Raw genomic sequence first — 19,758 nt, 5'->3', positions numbered from 1 at the left:
TATGAAGAAGAAAAATAGCAAGAAGAAAACCACGATTTTGATTATCAAAATATAAAATAGGAAATTAGTAGGAATTTTTTTTAATGTCGATGTGATACCTATTATATTTTAATCTTATATAATTCTGAACATTCAAAAAAACAAATGAACAAAAAAAAATCTCATAAACATTCAAATGAAGAATTGTTCAACCACAAATTTCACAAACAAAATAGAAACATATTTAGATTTCAACCAAAAATATAAAAATACCAAAGACTCATACTTATATCATTAATTGAAAGAGAGACTACTTGTATCATTAATAGAGAGAGAGATTAAATAGACCGGTTCAATTTTATTTAAAAGACCGGTTCAATGCTTAAAGGGCCGGTTTAGTCACTAAAAAGTATAGATTCATGCCACATGTCACTATTCTATGCCATTCAAAGGAAGAATATGATTATCCATATAAGAACATATCATGACAGAAACTAATTCCAATCACAATATCATATGAAATAAGATCATAATCAGATCATGGTTCTGTTAACCTACGTGGACAATGAATCAAATCAGTTCTTGTTCAACCTGTTGAGAAACACATGCAGGTGTTTTGGGAAACCAGAAATAGAATGCATGGGTCACAAGCCAGGAGAGATGGAACCCCATACATGTGCCATGTTCCTTTTGTCTATCATACATAATATATTTTACAAAATAGTTTATATATATATATATATATATATATATATATATATATATATATATATATATATATATATTTTATACGTAAATGAAATTTTATAAAAGCATAAGGCGCCTTTCTAAGCTCTCCCACAGTTACAGTTGCCAATTACAGATGACTCTTGGTCTTTAGCAGTCGGCATCAAATGGAAAATTGCGAATAAATAATATACATATGTATGTAGATCAAACAGGGAATCAAAAGTTAATTTACAATAGAGTACACTAGTAAAACCGAGATATAGGAGATTCAAGGCTTCCATAATTTCATAGTGCAGTCTTCACCATACGTCGCCACAAGATTCCTGTGTGGATGATGAGTCACGCCAATTACATCTTTTTCATGGACCTGCATGCAAGAGCCCCAAATAACAAAATACATATTATACGCTCCAACCTTCAATATACAAATGGATGAACATACAACCCCAAAGCAAATGAAGAACAATCTAATGCCCCAGTTTTATACCTTCATTAGATGCTCTAGTTTACCAGATTGATAGCTGAAGCAGTACATATTCCTGCATATAATTTCACAGATTACATACATACCTGATAATAAATTCATAAGCGGTGCTTACGCAGAAGAAACAAAAATAAGAACAAGCATAATTAGCATCATAGATATACTATACAACATATGTTTCAACTTAGACTTCTACATGTACACTCATATTACACATGGTAAATAAGATCAAACTTCTATATGAATCTATGGGAAAAAGAGCATGTAGAAAGTTTTATATCTTATGCTTAAAAAGTCATTAGAGTACCTGTCTTCACCAACACAGTATATCCATTCCCCTTTTGGTGACAAACAGGCTGCAACAAAGTCTCCACCTTCTCTTTTACCAGATGAGAAGCTCTTCACAACCTACACCAAAATCATGCAGAAGAATCATAATCAACTAGATGCATTGCCACACAACATATGCACACTAGCTAGTTCCTACCTCACCTAGTTAATTTATTTTTTCCACAAATGGTCATTTTCCACTAAAACAGAATTCGGTGGGGAACAGATACTTGCTAGTTTTTGTAAGAACCTGGTGTATAATGGGTTCTGTGGATGTTTTGCCTTATTTTCAATTAATAAAAATTGAATCATAATATTCAAATTGCACACAATAATATCCTTTTTAGGTATTGATTAATTAACTTAATCAGTATTTCCCGTTCAATAGAAAATTTGAGTTTGCATTCTATAGTATGTCTCGGATCTCTTACAGTTTTGACTTGGTACTGAACATAAACAGGAGAAAAAAAAAAATCCATATATCTGTCATTTAAGCAACCCATATCTGCACTGCAATTCATATATCACCAGTCTTCCTCAACTCACCTTATTCCATGCTAACCAATGAAAACAAAAACAAAAATATCTAATAGGAGTTAATATGTGAAATTGGTTTGTACCCTCTAATAAGTCTATGAGAAAAGTTTCATTTAAACCTTTGGGTGGCATAAAGAAAATCTAAGGACAAAGCACATTTACAGCACAGATGCAGTCTGTCATACTTGTAAGGTATATCACTTTGGGACAAGATGGTCAGTCACTAGAATGCAAAAAGAATATCTTACTACATACAAAAATAACAAATGTAGAATACATATGAAGTCAGTCAGTCACTAGAATGCAAAAAGAATATCTTACTATTAACAAAAATAACAAATGTGGAATACATATGAAGTCAGTAAAAATTTGCATCAGCCAAGAAAGCCTTCAGATGTGAGAGAGCATGATTCATAATGTCTGAGAAAGCTTCTGCTACAAGTCGATTCCAAGTCAAAAAATTATGCAACAACTCATATTTCTTTGAAACATCCGAGTTATTTACAATCTTAACTATGCTGGTCCACATACAATGTGTTACTGCAAAGTTACAAAGACTCATTGTAATTTCTAGTACCAGAAAGCAATGGGAACAAATCTATACTACATTCTTCATTAAGAATCAGTACCTGTCCTTGAAGTGTCATAATGTAGATCGACGATGTCTTATTACATACAATAATATGATCAGTACTTTTTGGGAAAAGATGAACAGAATTCACAGAAGCATCACCTCCCTAATAGAGAAACCAGCAGTTAGTTACAAGAATGAAATTTTAAAGCCGACAATATAATAAAATTATTATAACACATGAGAAAGACATATTTTGGTACCCGTAAAGGAGGTGGTGGCTTAAATGTTTGCAGACAGTCCATAGTTTTCACATCCCAGACCTATACAACATAAACCATGTTTCTTTTATGCACTTAGGAGAACAGAAAAGCCCAACCTAGTAGATATGTTCAGCTATAAATACGTAAGCCAAATAACTTACCTTTACTGTGCAATCACTAGATGCAGTAATAACACGACTTCCATCAGCTGTAAAGATAGCATCATTCACGTAAGAAGAATGGCCACGGAATTCTTTCAACAACTTCCCAGATTTCAACCCATGAATTCTGTATTGAAAATTACACAATTTCAATTTTATTTTTCAATAAGATTAATAAAAAGAAAGATACAACTTAAGTATACAAATGTATATAAAAGGTCACGCTAAAAAAGTTAAAGATCTAAAATTTAGTTCAGAAAATCCTTAAAAGGAAAAGAAGGGGTAATACCAAAAGTAGTCACCAAATCAAAAGGCCTTATGAGAGAACAAGTTTTAGATTATTCTGTGAGACGAGATAAAGCTGAACCAGAGTTGCTGATTCCCCTACCCACCCTATTGAACTTAAGTATTATGAGATGCAAGTTTTAGTTTATTCTGTGAAACTAGTTAAGGCTGAACCCGTGTTACTGGATTCCTCTACCCACCCTACTGAACTGAATCTGTACATCCAGGTTTGTGATAGTTCTACGTCCCAATTCGTCAAAATTCACAATCTCAACATACTATTTTTGGTCATCATTACTTCTTTTTTATATGTAATTTTTGGTCATCATTACTGAACAAAGAAGGGATATTTGGCCAAAACTTTATGAAAGAGAATTTATATATGCAGGTAATGAAGAAAAATTGTAGATAAAAACTTTTCATTGAAGAATTTTATATGTTTGATTCTTATATACTTAACACACAACAGAGTGTGTACATATAGGCATATATATGTGTAAGCATATATGCTTATTGTATCAAAAGGATGTTTTTTTAAGAAAAATGGGCAATTTGATGCACAACACAAAACAAATAGCAAACCAAGCCAGCCTACCCCCAATGTACGGCAAACCAGTTATAGGAGCATACCACATCCCTGTCACCATACCGTGAATCCAAACATCCCATATTCCAGGTAAGTTTGAGCTGACATCTCACCAAATAAACGCCATTCAAAATAAAACTGAATTGAACTACTTCCAAGCCTTCATACCTCCCATTTCAGCACTCTAGCATCCCCACAACTGTTGTGTGGCATCACCAACTTATGAGAACACGTTACAACCAGACACCCAAAATGTAGAACACTAACAACCAAATTCCCAGAGCAACTGAGCAGTGTAGCAATAGATGGCAACTGTCTCACCACTATATTACATCAAAATTCCTTATGATGTTCACTGATCATGAAAGAAGAGAACGCAAGTACCATCACAATAAACTTAAAAGAGGCTGAAAACAATTCCATCCACGGCTATGCCCTTCAATGAACACAACTTATGATTGCCTCTCATCATAGTTGAAGTCCACAAACACCAAACTTGTCCATATTTCAACTAAAAACATGCCTCCAAAGACGAATCCATGTGTATAAAGTCAACCACTTTCCTATAAAAATTTTATTAAAAAAAATTACTTAGATTCCTTGCTCCCAAAACTCCTGATTGTGCGAGTAAACTACCATCATGCAATATACCAGATAACTCATCTCAAATATCAGTCCACAAGAAATAGAAAGTAGACAGATAACAAGAGTAATTTTCCGCCCTTCAGACAAATATAATTTTTTCTACCCAGCCAATCTCCAACTAGTCCTCTCAATAATTGCATTCATACTGTTAGAGTCTTAAAGAGGCCACCAGTAGGTATAGGGAACCCTCCTTGAAGCCCAAACAATCTACAAGGCTACCATCTCCCTCAGCCCTCTAAACCACCCTACTACGAATAGTTCACTCTCATTCGAGTTCATTCTAAAACCACATTGAACTTCACAACAAATAATGTTAACATTGATAGTCAAACTGTTTATAACCAGCACAGCTACACAGGGATGTGGTAACTACTAAAAATGAAAATAGAAACATAAATAAACTAGGATTATGCATATAGTTAATATCACATTATACTACAAGTAAACATGCAATTGTAGATGTGCCACACTAGAAAGCGTAAGCAACAAAAAGTGTTCATAAACCTTGCTGTACTGTCAAATGATGTACTTAGTAACTGGCTTCCATCTCGAGAGAAGACAAGACTTGTGACACCCTGAGAATGTGCACGTTCAAGACGGCGCAGGCATTGACCAGTTCTTATACGCCAAACCTGATATAATACAACAAATTATTGAAGTTAGAAAGTCCATTAATCAAACTTCTGATTTCAATACATTTAAGATTTTAAACTTATTAGTCTGTATTATTCAAACTTTCTTTGGCAATATTAAGAACTGGCATGGTCAACTTGTATTTTTTTTTTTTTTTTTATAACCTAATTCATTAAAAAAGTGCAAAGGCACAACCCAAGTACAAAGGAAATATACAAGAAGAAGAAGAAGAAAAAATGAAAACTAAAATATTAAAGTTAAAGGCAGCTGCCTAGTGATAAAGTGTCTTAAAGAAAAAAGCTTTTAGTTCCAGCACCGTTTGCTCATGATCTTCAAAACTCCAATCATTTTTTTCCCTCCAAAGACACCACATTAGGCAAGACAGAATCATCTTCCTCACTGCAGCATTCTGAATACTACTGAATTGCCCTCTCCAACAAGCAAAAAGGTCAACCACTCTATTAGGGAAAACCCAAGCTAGCCCTACACAACTGCAAATAGAGCAGTAGCAATCTCACAGTGGAGTAAAAGGAGATCCACCGACTTCCCATTCCTCTTGCACATATAACACCAATCCACTAAAACATGCCGCTTTCTTAGGTTATTCATGGTGAAGATCTCTAAAACGGCCGACCAAGCAAAGATCGACTCTCTCATGGAGACCTTATTCTGCCAAATACTCCTCCAAAGGAAAAGAGTACTAACACGGGGAACAAGTACATTGTAGAAAGATCTTAGCATCAAACAACCCTCTCTTGGAAGGAACCCATCAAAGCTTGTGTTCAACCCCCTCCCCCTCTTACATCTCAATCTGAAGGAGTACAACAAATTGAAGAATGAGGTAAAGAAATTCACCTCTCAGTCATGAGCTACTCTGATAAAGATAACATTCCACTGTCAAGAGTCAGTAGAGAACTCCAAGTGATTTGCCACGGAATCATCCTTAAAACAAGCAATGCTAAACAATTCCAGAAAAGCTACCTTGAGGGCCTAATCCTCGCACCACACATCATGTTAAAATCTAATTTTTGAGCCATCAACTACCTCGAATCTCATATGATTAGAAAACTCCCTCCATCCGCTTTTGATATTTTTCCATAACCCCACCTCATACGATCTATGAACCTCATTTGAACATCACCCACCCCACAAACTACCGCGTTTAGAAGCCACTGCCACCTTCCACAAGGCCTCTCTCTCATGAATGTAGCGCCATTACGACTTTCCCAATAAAGCTCAATTGAACAAAAGTAAATTTGGACCCCCAACCCTCCTTCAGAGATCGAGAACAAACCTTAGACTAACTAAAAAATCGATATTTGAACTCTTCACCAAACCCTCCCCATAAGAAATCCTGTTGCAACTTTTCTATGCGATTTATGACACTAGCTGAGAGGGGAAAGAGCAACAGTAAGTAGGCAAATTGGATTATGTGCTCCTAACCAAAGTTATCCTCCTACCCTTAGGCAAGTACATCCTCTTCCAACCAACCAAACAACACTCAATCTTCTCAATAATGCCATAACATATAAATATGGGCCAAATGGCCTTAAAAGAAGCTCCCAACGGAAGGCCAAAATACTTCAAAGGCAAAAAAGAAACCTGCAACCAAGGATGCTAGTCAAACCATCAACATTATTGACATTACCAATAGGGACCAATTCAGACTTAGCCAGATTAATTTTCAAACTAGATACAACTTCAAAGCATAAGAATAAGCCATGCAAGTAGCGAGGATGATCTGAATTTTCCCCCACAAAATATCAAAGTCTCGTCAACAAACAAAACATGGGAGATGTTGAACACACCAAAATTCCTAGACCCCAAACAAAAACCAGATAGAAAGCCCCTCCATTCATTGTAAGCCACGCAAGTAGCGAGGATGATCTGAATTTTCCCCCACAAAATATCAAAGTCTCGTCCACAAACAAAACATGGGGGATGTTGAACGCACCATAATTCGTAGACCACACAAAAAAACCAGATAGAAAGCCTCCCCATTCATTGTAGTTGAGATCATTTTACTTAAAACCTCCATGACAATGAGACAATGGATCTCCTTGTCTCAAAACACTAGAGCTACTTAACAATCCCATCGGAGTGCCATTCACTAAAACAGAAAAATGCACCAAAGAAATACAATACGCTATCCAACTAAGCCATTTTTCCCTACAGACGCACCTCCTCAGTCAATACCAAAAAAATACAGAGGCTCCAATGCTAACATTATCAATTCAAGTCTCGACTCTAGCATATCCTCTACTTGCTAAGTGTTATGCTGGAGAGAGCCTTTTTTTATATATTCAATCTTATTAGAAAGCAAAGGGACACAATCCAAGTACACAAGAAGTATACAAGAGAAACATCCAATTAGGGAGAAGAGAAAGCACACAATTCTAGAAATTCTAGGAAAGCAAAAAAAAAAAAAAAACACAAGAATTGTTAAGAGCAATCGTCCACCCATAAAGAGTTGTGAACACCACCCAAAGCTTTTAACTTTGTCACCGTTTTCTCACAATCTTCAAATTTCTAGCATTGTGTTCTCTCCAAATGTACCACATCAAACATAGAGTAACCATCCGTCAAACATCTATACAACGATAGCTCTCAAACTAGTCTCTCAAACTAGGCAACAACTCCACCCGTTGAGGCATGACTCACTCTGTCTTGAAAAGACTAAAAACTGATACCCACAAAACTCTAGCTACTTCACAGTGGAGCAAAAGATGGTCGATGGATTCTCCGCTCTCCTTGCACATGCAACACCAGTCCATCACTATAACATGCCTCTTCCTAAGGTTAGCCAAAGTCAAAAATATCCCCTAATGTTACTATCCAAACAAAGAAAACCACTCTCAGAGGGGCCTTGTTTCTCCAAATGCTCTTCCAAGGAAAAGAAAATCCCGCGGGAGGGCAAAGCACATGATAAAAGAGATCTGACCTCAAACGTCTGCCTGTTGGAAAGGTCCAAAAAATTCTATCCTCACCACCTCGACTCATCATGAATGAGTACAAAAGATTAAAGAATGAAGTGACCATCTCCACTTCCCAATCAAATGATAAACCACAAGACTAGCATAAGACTAACACTTGTATCCATTTAGAAGAAGTCAACATGGACATTAATGAAACAACCTTCAAGATAAGATTAACACGTGATGCATTCTTACATTTGAGGATTGAAGAAAAGATCCATCCTGAAATTAAGCATGCACAACTAAAACTTACTTTGATCTTTCCATCTTGTGATCCAGACGCAAGCATCTCAGAATCTCTGCTAAAATCAACACAAAGCACGGGATCATCATGCATCATGAATGTTTCCTGCAGAAGATTATATGCGTCAGTAGCAAAAGATGACATGGAAACTTCAAAGGATTTATTGAAAACTACATATCACTTTGAACAAATCCAAGGATGAGAAATTGCTATTCATCGCAATGTCCTTATTTCACTACTGCCTGGCCTATTTATGGTCAAAAGTCTAATCAGTTGTCTTTACATGTTAGCATAGCATTATCAAAAAAAAAAAAAAAAATGTTTACAATCACTACCCAATACAAATAAAGAATCAATGTTAGTCGCCATAAGGAGCACACATATGACAAGAGAAGCGCCTGAGCAAACACACACCACCTAGGCAATCATGGGTGACACCTAGGCACCCAAGGTTCACTCAGCAGGACCAGGCTCAGGCAATGCCTTACCAGGTAATAATTGCCAAGATTTCAAAAGAGGTTTTATAAAATATAATACACAAATTATTAAAAAAAAAAATGTTACAGAGATTAAATTACTTTTTTTTTAATAAGTAACAGAGATTAAATTACTATCATCTGTTTGGGAGAGCCACCACCTCTAACTCATTAATCCACTTGAAAGAAAACATGAACCATGATAAATCACAGTGGAAATAAAGTAAATATATCAAAAGTAGAAAGGCTACAAGAGATCAATGCCCATTCAGCCCCCAATATCAGTGTTCGGTAAAAAATGTCCAAATATGTGCACAGGCTCACTGTTTAAATTTAGGCACACATACATCAATTATTATGTGGGAAAACTAGTGTTTCTAAGGGCTCAAGACACTATTCGGTCTTGAGGCGCCAAGATCTCCTACGGTCTAGGAATAAGGTGCAAACAAGGTAAAAGCAAGAGCGAAGGAAAGCACATGTTACAGAGGATTCAAACATTATTTAAATGGCTAAAAAGTAAGAAAATATTGAACATTTTGACCTATCAACTAAAATACGTAGATCATTTTGTCATTCCACAATGGGTGAAGTTAAAACGTGACAAATTTATTCTGAAGCCAATGCATTAGACTCAAATACATAAAATCATATTCACAGCTACCAAGTGAAAGGTAAAAAAATTCATGACTAAACTATATCTTGATCCCTAAAAAATAGGCCATGTTCCAATTTGGTCCCTAGATTTTAAAATCATCCAAAATCATCCCTAACGATTTTAATTTTGAGCATTATAGTCCTTCCATCCACATTGATAACGATGCCATCACAAAAACAAGTTATGTGGAATAAATTGGGACGAGCAACACCAACAATTGTAATGGCATTGCTCGTCTGACGAACAGAAGGACTGCAATTCTCAAATTTTTAAAATTTAAGAGAAGAAATTAGACATTTTTAAATCCGGAGACCAAATTCAAAGTGAGTTTAAAAATCTATGGACCAAATTGAAGACTACACTTTCGAGGGCTAAAAATTTAGTTTAACCAAAAATCATGATATATAAAAGACAACAAAGTTATCATGTTTTCAAGACCAAAGTAGCATGATAAGAGTATGGACAGTTAATAAGAAGGATAGATATTGTATTGAATTAGTAAAAACTTTCAAAAGGTACATCTTTTATTTTTATTGGCAAGCAGCACGAACACTTTTCATGTAGATATGCATTGCTTTGCATCTAGAGTTGAGCACTACACTTCTTGCTTAAGAGCACCTAAAGGCACTCTTATAACATTAATGTGAATTACTCAAGCCACTTAAAAGATTACATCCTGTACAGATGACACACAGGTAGAGGTCTGATTAAGTCTGTAAAGTACCTGTCTTATACCTGATACACACATTTGCTGCACAATCTAAATTGTAGGTTTCCTCAAGATAGTTCAATAATTTTTCAAGGTAAAACAGAGTCCAAAATGTTCAAATCGCCCCAATTACCAGCCACATTTATCTTCCATACGAAGTCATTGAATAGTTTTGTAACAGTTGAAAAATGAAAATCATGCAACAGTTCCTAGAATTTAAAGTACAGCTCCCAAAAATATCCAAGCATGAAGAAAGAGTATGGTAATATATATATATATATATATATATATATATATATATATATATATATATATATATATATATATATATTTATATACATAATGTATGCATGCATGTGACATGTATACTCACATCAGCCTGGTACTGAAGATCCTTCTTGAGCTTCCCACTGATGTAATCCCAGACCTTATAGTGATGCAGAAGTCAGAGCATTCCAATTTTATCAACTTTGAACAAAAAGAAAAGAATCATAATATAAACCTCGACAAATCCATCAACAGAACAAGAGACAAGAAACTGTCCATCTGGTGAGAATCGTGCACATTCTGCGTGACTTTTGGTCCCAAACTGCAAAAAAGCACCAACAGAGACATCAGAATTAAAGTTTAAAACTACAACATCAAAATTATACAGATAAGAAACTAATACAAAACAAATATACAAAGAAGAAAGTAATTCACAACAAAGTAGACCTTAAAAAGTTCACACTTGAATATACATTACTCATTCCAAACGGAAGAATGCATTTATCTCCCTTTCCATCAAAAAATCACTATTTTCTTTTTTGCAGTAACAAAATAATGTTTACCAACAGTAAAGATATTTTTGAGGGGGCCATAACAAATGGTGGAGATCATCTAGTTAGTTTATCAACTTTTATGATTACAAATGACCACTGGGATTTTACTTCAAACTCCAACAAAGATTGAAATTTAATACTCACACACATTCAGCACATTTCTAGATCTCTTTTAGCACATGACACATGTAGTCTAGTCCAATTATTTTGTGAAGCAACAGAACCATTTTAATCAAAGAAAAAGAAGTTAAAAAAATAAAACAGATAACTCAATAGTAGCTACAAAGTAATAAAGAACGAAACTCACAAAAATATGAAGTTACAAAACAAACAAAATAAGCCGTTAACAAGAATTGAGACCAGCAACCTTAGGAACTTACTATCACAAAGGAGACAACCCAAAGAAAACATTTTTCTATTAAGGTAAACCGAAGTACATCATCACAGACAACAACTTTAGGGCTATGTCAGATTAAAAGAGTTGAAAATGAAGAAATATGAGAATGTTTCCTTCACGTAATATTGTTCCTAGTTCAATAAACACCCTTACAGACTATTCACAGTAAAAACAAAGACAACATGGAGAAAAGAAGTGCGCACACATAGAAATCATCCTAGCTTCAAAAAGTAATGACTGGAACTAGAAACAGAAACCATCATCTACTATTCAAAGGCAATACAAAAATCAGAATTGAAAAATCTATCTCATTCAACTCTATCTAAGTTTGAAATCATGTGCTAGTCACTGACTTGAAGTGTACATTTTTTTTTTTTTTTATAAGTACTTGAAGCGTACATTATTTCCATCAAAAAGTCCAACACAAAAAATTTATGAAACAAAAACCAAGATTGCGCCCTCCAGAGTCCAAAGTACCCAGCAGAAAATACAACAAATGATCAAATAAAATTAATTTGCATGACCCATTCAGTGAAGCCTCCATTGCTCACTAGCAAGAACACAACAAAAATAACATCACAAACAATAAATTAATAACAATTAAAACACTTTCAACAGAAGTCATAGATTAACAAAAGACTACCTAAACTTGTGTAAAACAAAAATATATACACGTCACCTTTATTGTGTGTGAAAGAGTTGTTGGATACATGTCATCTACGTCTTGTTTCATAGCAGCGGTTCCTCGAAATAAGTCAAATTGAGTTCCTTGAGGAAGTAACCCTGAAAGAGCAAGAGATCAAAAGATGCTTTATCAAGATATAGGTTATGTTGCTAACGTATTCTCCAAGTGTTTTCTGTTTTCATTTTGAAAAACACACTTTTCTCAAATACAATAACCAACTTAAAACACAAAACACTTTTGTATAAAACTTTTCACAACTTGTAGGAATATTTTGACAAAACAAGTGCAAAACGTTTGCAGGGGTATGAGCTAATTTATTATTCAAAAAAAAAATTAGAGTGACTGTGTAGCCACCCTCATTCAGACAGCCACCCCCAATCTGGTTGGGTTGGCCACACAGCCACTCCAACCAGGACAAGGGTGGTCGTGCAATTCAATCACCCAGCCGTACCAACCTTTACCTTTTCAGCCCTCTGGATGAAACTGCTAATTTAGTTTAATCTAAGGTTAAAAACTGCATTGGACATAAATGTTGATACAAATGATGAAACAGGAATTAAATTCTTATAATGCAACTAGCAATGTAGAGTGCACTCTAGGTCATCCAGTTCTTCCCTCGTTCAATAAAGAGATAACAAGAAAATAACTTATATATTCAAACACGAGGGAGACAATAGCATATCCACTATAACCCAACTAATGAGAGCTTCCTCCAATTGTTTTCACAAAAAAAAAAAAAAATCACATGAAATATTTTAAATATAGCACAACACTATTAGCAAATTATAACCTTGGTGCTGCTGCCATTTCAGAGCCTGGCCAATTAGAGCCATCAATCGTGATGGTGGCACCACAGTGACTTCGGCAGCAACAGCTGAAAACACAGAAGAGTATGAAATTTATCAATACATAAAAAACACATAAATAAATAACAGAGGAAACTGGGATTAGAAAGTTCATAAATTTGCAATGATCAAAATCTATATACTCCTATTTATATCTTTGCTACCTACATGCCCAAAAGAAAAGAAAAATATCATTGCTACCAATATTACAAACAGGGTAATTGGCGTTCAAAGGGTTATTATTTTGCCAAGTCATATCATGAAGCTTTGCAAGAACTAAAATTTTCAATGTGAAAATAATGTTCACAAAAAGACCATTTCTTATTCTTGCGTAGATTGAACTCCATACCAAATTGACTTCTTCATTATTTGCTCTTAGTAAACATTTCATCTCATACATTTGGTGAAACTAATATCCCCTACGATTATCATAGTACCTGTAACTATCAAGGTTAAAATCAGTTCACATTAAATTAAGGGACATCAAACTAAAATAATGTTCACATGTTCTAAGTTATTGAAACTTAACCAACTGAACCCTTCCAGCATAGGAGAGAAATCTGTCCAACTCTTGATCCTGGAAATATTCACAATCATATCTAATGAACACTCAGGAAATAGAGGACAACCTTGGGCAATTTGAGAGCGGCGTTTTTCCTTTGTTGAATCTTGGTAAGCCTGTAACATCACGCATAATTACAAGTTGTTCGATAAAAAGGCACATTAAAATCTCAGCGAAGTCTGTCAATAATCAATCAAAAGGTAACCATGACAATCATTTTCACAATTCAAGTATTAGCATTCTGTCACTGGGCAGAGTTCCATAAAGACTATATAAAAGGCAATGCAACTGACGCACCAAAAAAGAGGGGTACATATAAAGGCACAGATTTCCTGTGGCCAGCTGCATAATGATCGAGGTACACCACTATTTCACCTCCAACATACTTTGATGGCATGATGAAGAAAACATATTGAATCGCAAGGAATAAAATATGAACAAGGTTTCTTAACTCTTTTTTTCCCAACATCCTGACAACCACATAATGCAAGTGTGATGCATAATCGAATTCACTTCAAATTTAATTTAACAGCATGATGAAGAACATTCAGAACTATACGAAACACAAAATGAACTTTTTTTTATTTTATAAGTAAGAAAAGTTTTATTAGAAAAAGCATAAGGTGCCCTAAGTACACAGGAACAACTAAAGCCAACCTACAAAAAGCACCCAACAAAACCCTAAAGCCCAAAAGGAGCACCCGAGAACAACCCACAAAAGAACCCAACAAAACCCACAAGGAGTAAAGCCCTAAAACCCAAAAACCCAAAAACCTCAAAACCCCATGAAGGCACAAAACCCTACTACATGAGAGCCTTGCCTTTCCCGCGCCTAGAGGGAGCGTTTGCATCGTCGTAATTAATAGAGCTTTTCAAAACAAGTGCCAACTCTATATAAAGCTCAACTGGTAAACTTATCCAATGAAAAGCATATATATTTTCTGGTAATTCACTAGAGCCAAGACTAGCAAGGAGCTGTATGAAGATGCATAAATTTTTGCTGCTTAATGCAATTCCCACCAAAAGGAGTGATTGCGTACTTTTTTTTATAATAATTCAGATACATTTGTCAAAATTAATTTTATGTAAACTGTTGTGACAAACAACTAAGTAATTCAAGTAACACATAATAACATTTATGATATTGCAGTATCTTAACTAGGACAATTATATGTAAACGTGTATAGCAGACAAGGTTTTCCCATCCAGTGTGTACCGCTAAGAACAGAGGTTGATCCTTTCTGAGACCTGACTGATTCCAGTCTCATGGTAATTCAAACAAATTTTACAAAATTTAATAGACATTTCCAGCTAATTTAGCCAAATTCTTATTAGAGCCACTTCCAGCAAATACACACACAAAATGAGGAAATAAATGTAACTCTCTTCGCAATGAAATCAGTCTTAATATTGCCTAAAGATTCCATTGATTTCTAATATTCTTGCTTCAGCTTTCAGAAAGACCTGGTCATTAACTTCTTTTTTCATTTTACAGGGGAAAAAAAAATTACAAAAGATAGCAACGAAATTCGATATAACAGAGTTTTCCAAAGGAGAAAATTCAAAACCAAAACAACCATTATAACCACTAGATCAATGTCAATGAATTTTTTTGACAAATAAATCAATTAGGAAAAATGACCTCTAGATTTGATGTGGGGGATGGGGCAAGGACAAAATTTTAGCATTGTGGGGTGGGTGGTGCTCCCTAGAGCTTGTAGGTGCCTTTGGGGTGGGGTTGTGGAAGAACATTAAGAAAGGGTGGTAGACATTCTCTGGTTTTGCTATATTTGAGGTGAGGGGATAGGGCTAGGGCAAAATTTTGGCATGATCTGTGGTGCGGAGATACAATTCTGAAGAAAACTTTTCCTGCTCTATTTGGGATTGCTCGTGCAAAGGATGCCTTTGTTGCAGATAATATGGAGCTTTTGGATGATTCAACACAATGGAACGTAAGCTTTGTTAGAGAGGCGCATGATTGGGAAGTGCATGCCTTTACTTCCTCCAAGTGTTGCACTCAATCATAGTGAGTAGAGGTTGTGAAGATAAGGTTTGGTGGGTCTCTTCCAAAAGAGGCATGTTCAAGGTCAAGTCCTTTAGCTCCTTGGCTGGTTCTGAAGGTAGTCACTTCCCGTGGAAGAGTGTGTGGCAGACTTAGGCTCCTTCAAGAGCAGTTTTTTTTGCGTACCCTAAGCAAGATCCTTATGGTGGATAATCTCTGGAAGAGGCATGTTATTATAGTGAACAGATGCTGCTTGTGCAAGAGAAATGGGGAATCAGTGGACCACATTCTGCTTCACTGTGTTGTGGCTTTCGTTCTATGGAATGCTCTCTTTACTTGATATGGCTTGTCTTGGGTTATGCCTAGAAAAGTTATCAATTTGTTTGCTTGTTGGTGGAAATCTGGAAGGCCGAGGAGTGCTGCGCTTTGGAAGATGGTGCCGATTTGCATTTTTTTGGTGTGTGTGGAAGGAAATAAATAATAGGTGCTTCGAGGATTTGAAGAGTTCCATAGAGGATATTTTAGCTTCGTTTTTTCATACTTTGAATCTTTGGACGGTGACTTTTTTGTCCCCTCGCTTAGTTATGTCGATTTTCTTGTTTGCTTTTCTCTTTCTAGTCAGGTGATTTCTTTTGTATACTTCCGGTATACTTAAGGGCGCCTTACGCTATCAATAAAACTTGATTTACTTATCCAAAAAAATGAAAAATGACCTCTAAAATGCTCGTGTGGTTTCAGACCAAAGTCACATGTATGAACCTTTTTTTTTTTTTTTTATAAGTAATTGGCTGCAAGAGGATGGGAAATGGGAGATTCGAACTAGTGATCTTTGCTTATAAGGAGTCCTCCCCAGCCGACTGAGCTACCCCTTGGAATTTCACGTATGAACCTCAACCTATCAACAATCTGCTGAATACCGAGAACTCATCTCCAGCACCCCCTCTTTTCTCTAAATAACAATACAATGACTGGAAATTCTCCCTCAACCATCTAACAACTCAAAAATTTATAATAATGCAGTAACAATATCACAGAAGATAATTTTAAATCTACTGTGGTTCCTAAAGAGAATTAGTATTTTCCAACCCGGACAAGTAAAAGTTCACCAAATGTAGAATTTTGACAGGAACTCATGCCCAGATAATCAGATAGCTAAGTGAAACACCAAAAGAAAAAAAAAAATAAAGAAATAATAAACAAGATTTTCTTGACATGAAAAAATGTAGAGTAAATAGCAAGTAAAATAATCACATTAGCAGTAGCAGTAGTGACTAACCTCGTTTGGATCAAAGTAAGTTCTGACTAAGAGATGCTCAAGTCGCAAATATCTTTCAGGTTGCTCTTGCTTCATGACACCCATTACCTGAGTTTGCCTTAAAATAGCACGTGCAGTATCCAACTCTCGAAGTTCAATCATCTCCAAAACAATCTGCAGAATTCACAAGAATGAACAAAAATCAGAATATGTAAAGCAGAAATGCTACATCAAATTACCTCAAAGTTAGATGATGGTCTGTCTATTTAATACTGATCCACAAAAAAGTATCAACATAACCTGCAAGAGATCATTTTGGGTTCACTCTAACATATGGGTCCGATAGAGTCACAACTCTTTGATCCAAAGCCAACCCAACTTGAAAAATCAAACCTAAGAGCATCAAGAAACTCCTACAAGGATAGAGAAGAGCCAAAACTGGGAGAAAGTTGTCCATGTAAACAAAAATCAGAGAAATATCAACTTGAACTTGTGAAAGAAGTTCAAGGACCTAAAACGCTCTACTTTTTTCACTCCCTTTCTACACACCAAATCAAATTGTGTATCTTCTTTACAAGCTAAATCATCCTGCCTCTTCCAGACCTCCTTTAACAACCACCTATTATCACAAAGATAAATTGTGGCATCATTCAAGCTACTCCCAGAAAGAACAAAATCCACAACCCTAGGAACCAATAAATATAAAAGAAAATGATCCACAGCCACTAACTATTTTATACATACAACACTAACTAGTCATGAAATGACCCCTAACAGATTATTTGCTCAAAAATGCTCCAAAGGATGTATTTCAACCAAAAAATGCCAAATTGAGCAAATACCAACAGGCAGGCCATATACTTCTCCACGGAAAAGAAAAACCACAAAGTCCCTTGCAGCTCAGTAAGATGATCTCAAACGTCTGGCTTCAGCTTGGAGATTACCAAGCCATATCCACACCCATAAGATTTTACTCACGAGAAAGATCCAAGAATCAAAAGCTATAATGCATGAAGTTTGGGGGAGGCTGGAGTTTGGGCCAAGTCCATCCATTATCATTATTTTGCCCAAGAAGATAAACCAATGTGGATATTTCTTCTCATGACACAGAAGGTGCATGCATCTCACAGTGAATAAAATGTATATGCATCAGATGTGAAGTCCATTGAACATAAATCCTACCATGTACCATATACAATTCCAACATCCAGTCAAGATATGACACAGAGTACCTCAATCCTAATCACATCAATTCTTTACAACAAAGAAAAACTTACATGAAAATTGCTAATGAAAATGACAAGGTACTTTGACTACTTTGTTTTGACTATGTTCCATGCTGGCTTGTCATCTCTCTAACCTTGCACCAACTGTTGGATTTATGGAACACTTTTAACTAATGTAAGTTTAAACCATTCCAAATACTTTGCTAACATTGATCACTTCAAATCATTCACATTGGCCTTACTTCAAATCCAACTTTTCCTCCAAAATGCCATCATGCATCATTGCCTCAATCAATATGACTCCAAGAGCATTTTGAGCGCATAAAAAGCCTTCTATGACCAATTCTCATCTTTGACAACTTTCTTGTTCTATCTCTAAAGCATTTTGCTATCTATTTACATTAAAGGCAAGCATGAACACATGCATTGCTTCCCCTAACCACACACACAAACACATTTGACATAAATCTCGATAGAACAACATTATGCCCCAAAAGGATACCCAATTAATCATTCTCCTCGAGTAATATATAATCATAGCGGTACTACTCTTATTCGAACTACTCAAATATATTTTTTTTATAAGTAATTAGCCAATCTCATTAAAAGCAATACTTAAATATATTCTATTCAGACCATGGAATAAATAAGGCATAACAAGATATAGAAACCAACGAACTACAATGTCAAATTCTGAAATGAAAATATCACCACAGTGAGTCACGTTCTGCATACCTGCTCGTACAAATCCTCCAATTTATTCCTAGGAAGTTTAAGCTGAGCCACTTGAGGCAATATCGCATCCCACCTCCCACTGTTAATATCGGCAACAAATGTCTCCACACTGTCCACAGTATTCAAAGAAACCTGGCACTCATTCTGTAACGTCTGAAACGTTTGGTGCAAGGAATTTTCTTTGCAAAATTGGAGCACAATCTTGATAACACTGCAAGGAAAACAAACAATACTACATCAGCACCTCTTCTAGCTAAAACAGTAACAACATTTGCACGCCAATATCTAATTCCCTCCAATAAAAATGATTAAAAATCAAACAAAATAAGTTAAATAACTACATGCGTTGATTTACATGTGAATCAAATTACACTCGCTTTACAGTCTATATATTCACCAATAGACACACGCACATATATATATTGGGCAATAAGCTTATTAGGTTCTATGATTAAATCAAATAGCTTAGAGACTAAATTACACAGTGCACAAATCTTTAAATAGAAAGTGTAAGGTAGTGCCCCACAAAAAATTTGGAGGAATTATTTTCCATAGAAACAAACAAACCGAATTTAATCTCTAGGTAGCATGATTTTCAACTTGGTGTACCTAAGCTCAATATCACAAATGCAAGCTTTTCCGAAGAAATCCCTGTTTGGTTGGTAAGAAAATGAATAGAAAATTTGAGAAGTAGAAAACTTACTCTCGAGCTTCGATTTCTAGCGTCGACATTTTCTCTCTCGATATCAAAAAAAGCCGAGCTTAAGGAGACAGAGGGAAGATTAGGGCTTGGTTCGTTTTATCAGAGTAACGTCCTTGGAGTACAGGACCACGGGTTTTTAATCTGAACCGAACCCGTTTGTAAATGGACCTGGTAACCCAAACTTAACCCGATTAATAAAGAGCTGTATTTAGGGGGAAGCAGCCCGCGTAATATCAATGGTTCTCTCTATTTTAAATCAAATTAA

At 35.5% G+C, this 19,758-nt stretch overlaps 1 protein-coding gene across 1 annotated transcript; it reads right to left on the bottom strand.

Annotated features, from left to right (window-relative positions):
- Positions 1-763: 763 nt before the first annotated feature.
- On the bottom strand, positions 764-19,652 carry LOC133861990 (suppressor of mec-8 and unc-52 protein homolog 1). The gene is made up of 16 exons (XM_062297824.1): positions 19,494-19,652; positions 18,791-19,001; positions 16,851-17,003; positions 13,640-13,688; positions 12,956-13,039; positions 12,160-12,263; positions 10,765-10,851; positions 10,636-10,689; positions 8,432-8,527; positions 5,075-5,202; positions 3,055-3,181; positions 2,894-2,953; positions 2,689-2,796; positions 1,500-1,600; positions 1,196-1,247; positions 764-1,075 (listed from the first exon to the last, which is right to left on the bottom strand). Exons 1-16 carry the CDS (start codon positions 19,520-19,522, stop codon positions 977-979), a joined length of 1,542 nt encoding a protein of 513 aa, XP_062153808.1. The 5' UTR covers positions 19,523-19,652; the 3' UTR covers positions 764-976.
- Positions 19,653-19,758: the final 106 nt, after the last annotated feature.

Source organism: Alnus glutinosa, chromosome 2, assembly GCF_958979055.1.
Source record: "Alnus glutinosa chromosome 2, dhAlnGlut1.1, whole genome shotgun sequence".
Lineage (NCBI taxonomy): Eukaryota > Viridiplantae > Streptophyta > Magnoliopsida > Fagales > Betulaceae > Alnus > Alnus glutinosa.
The sequence above is the reverse complement of the archived record's forward strand: the minus strand, read 5'-3'. Positions and strand labels throughout refer to the sequence as shown.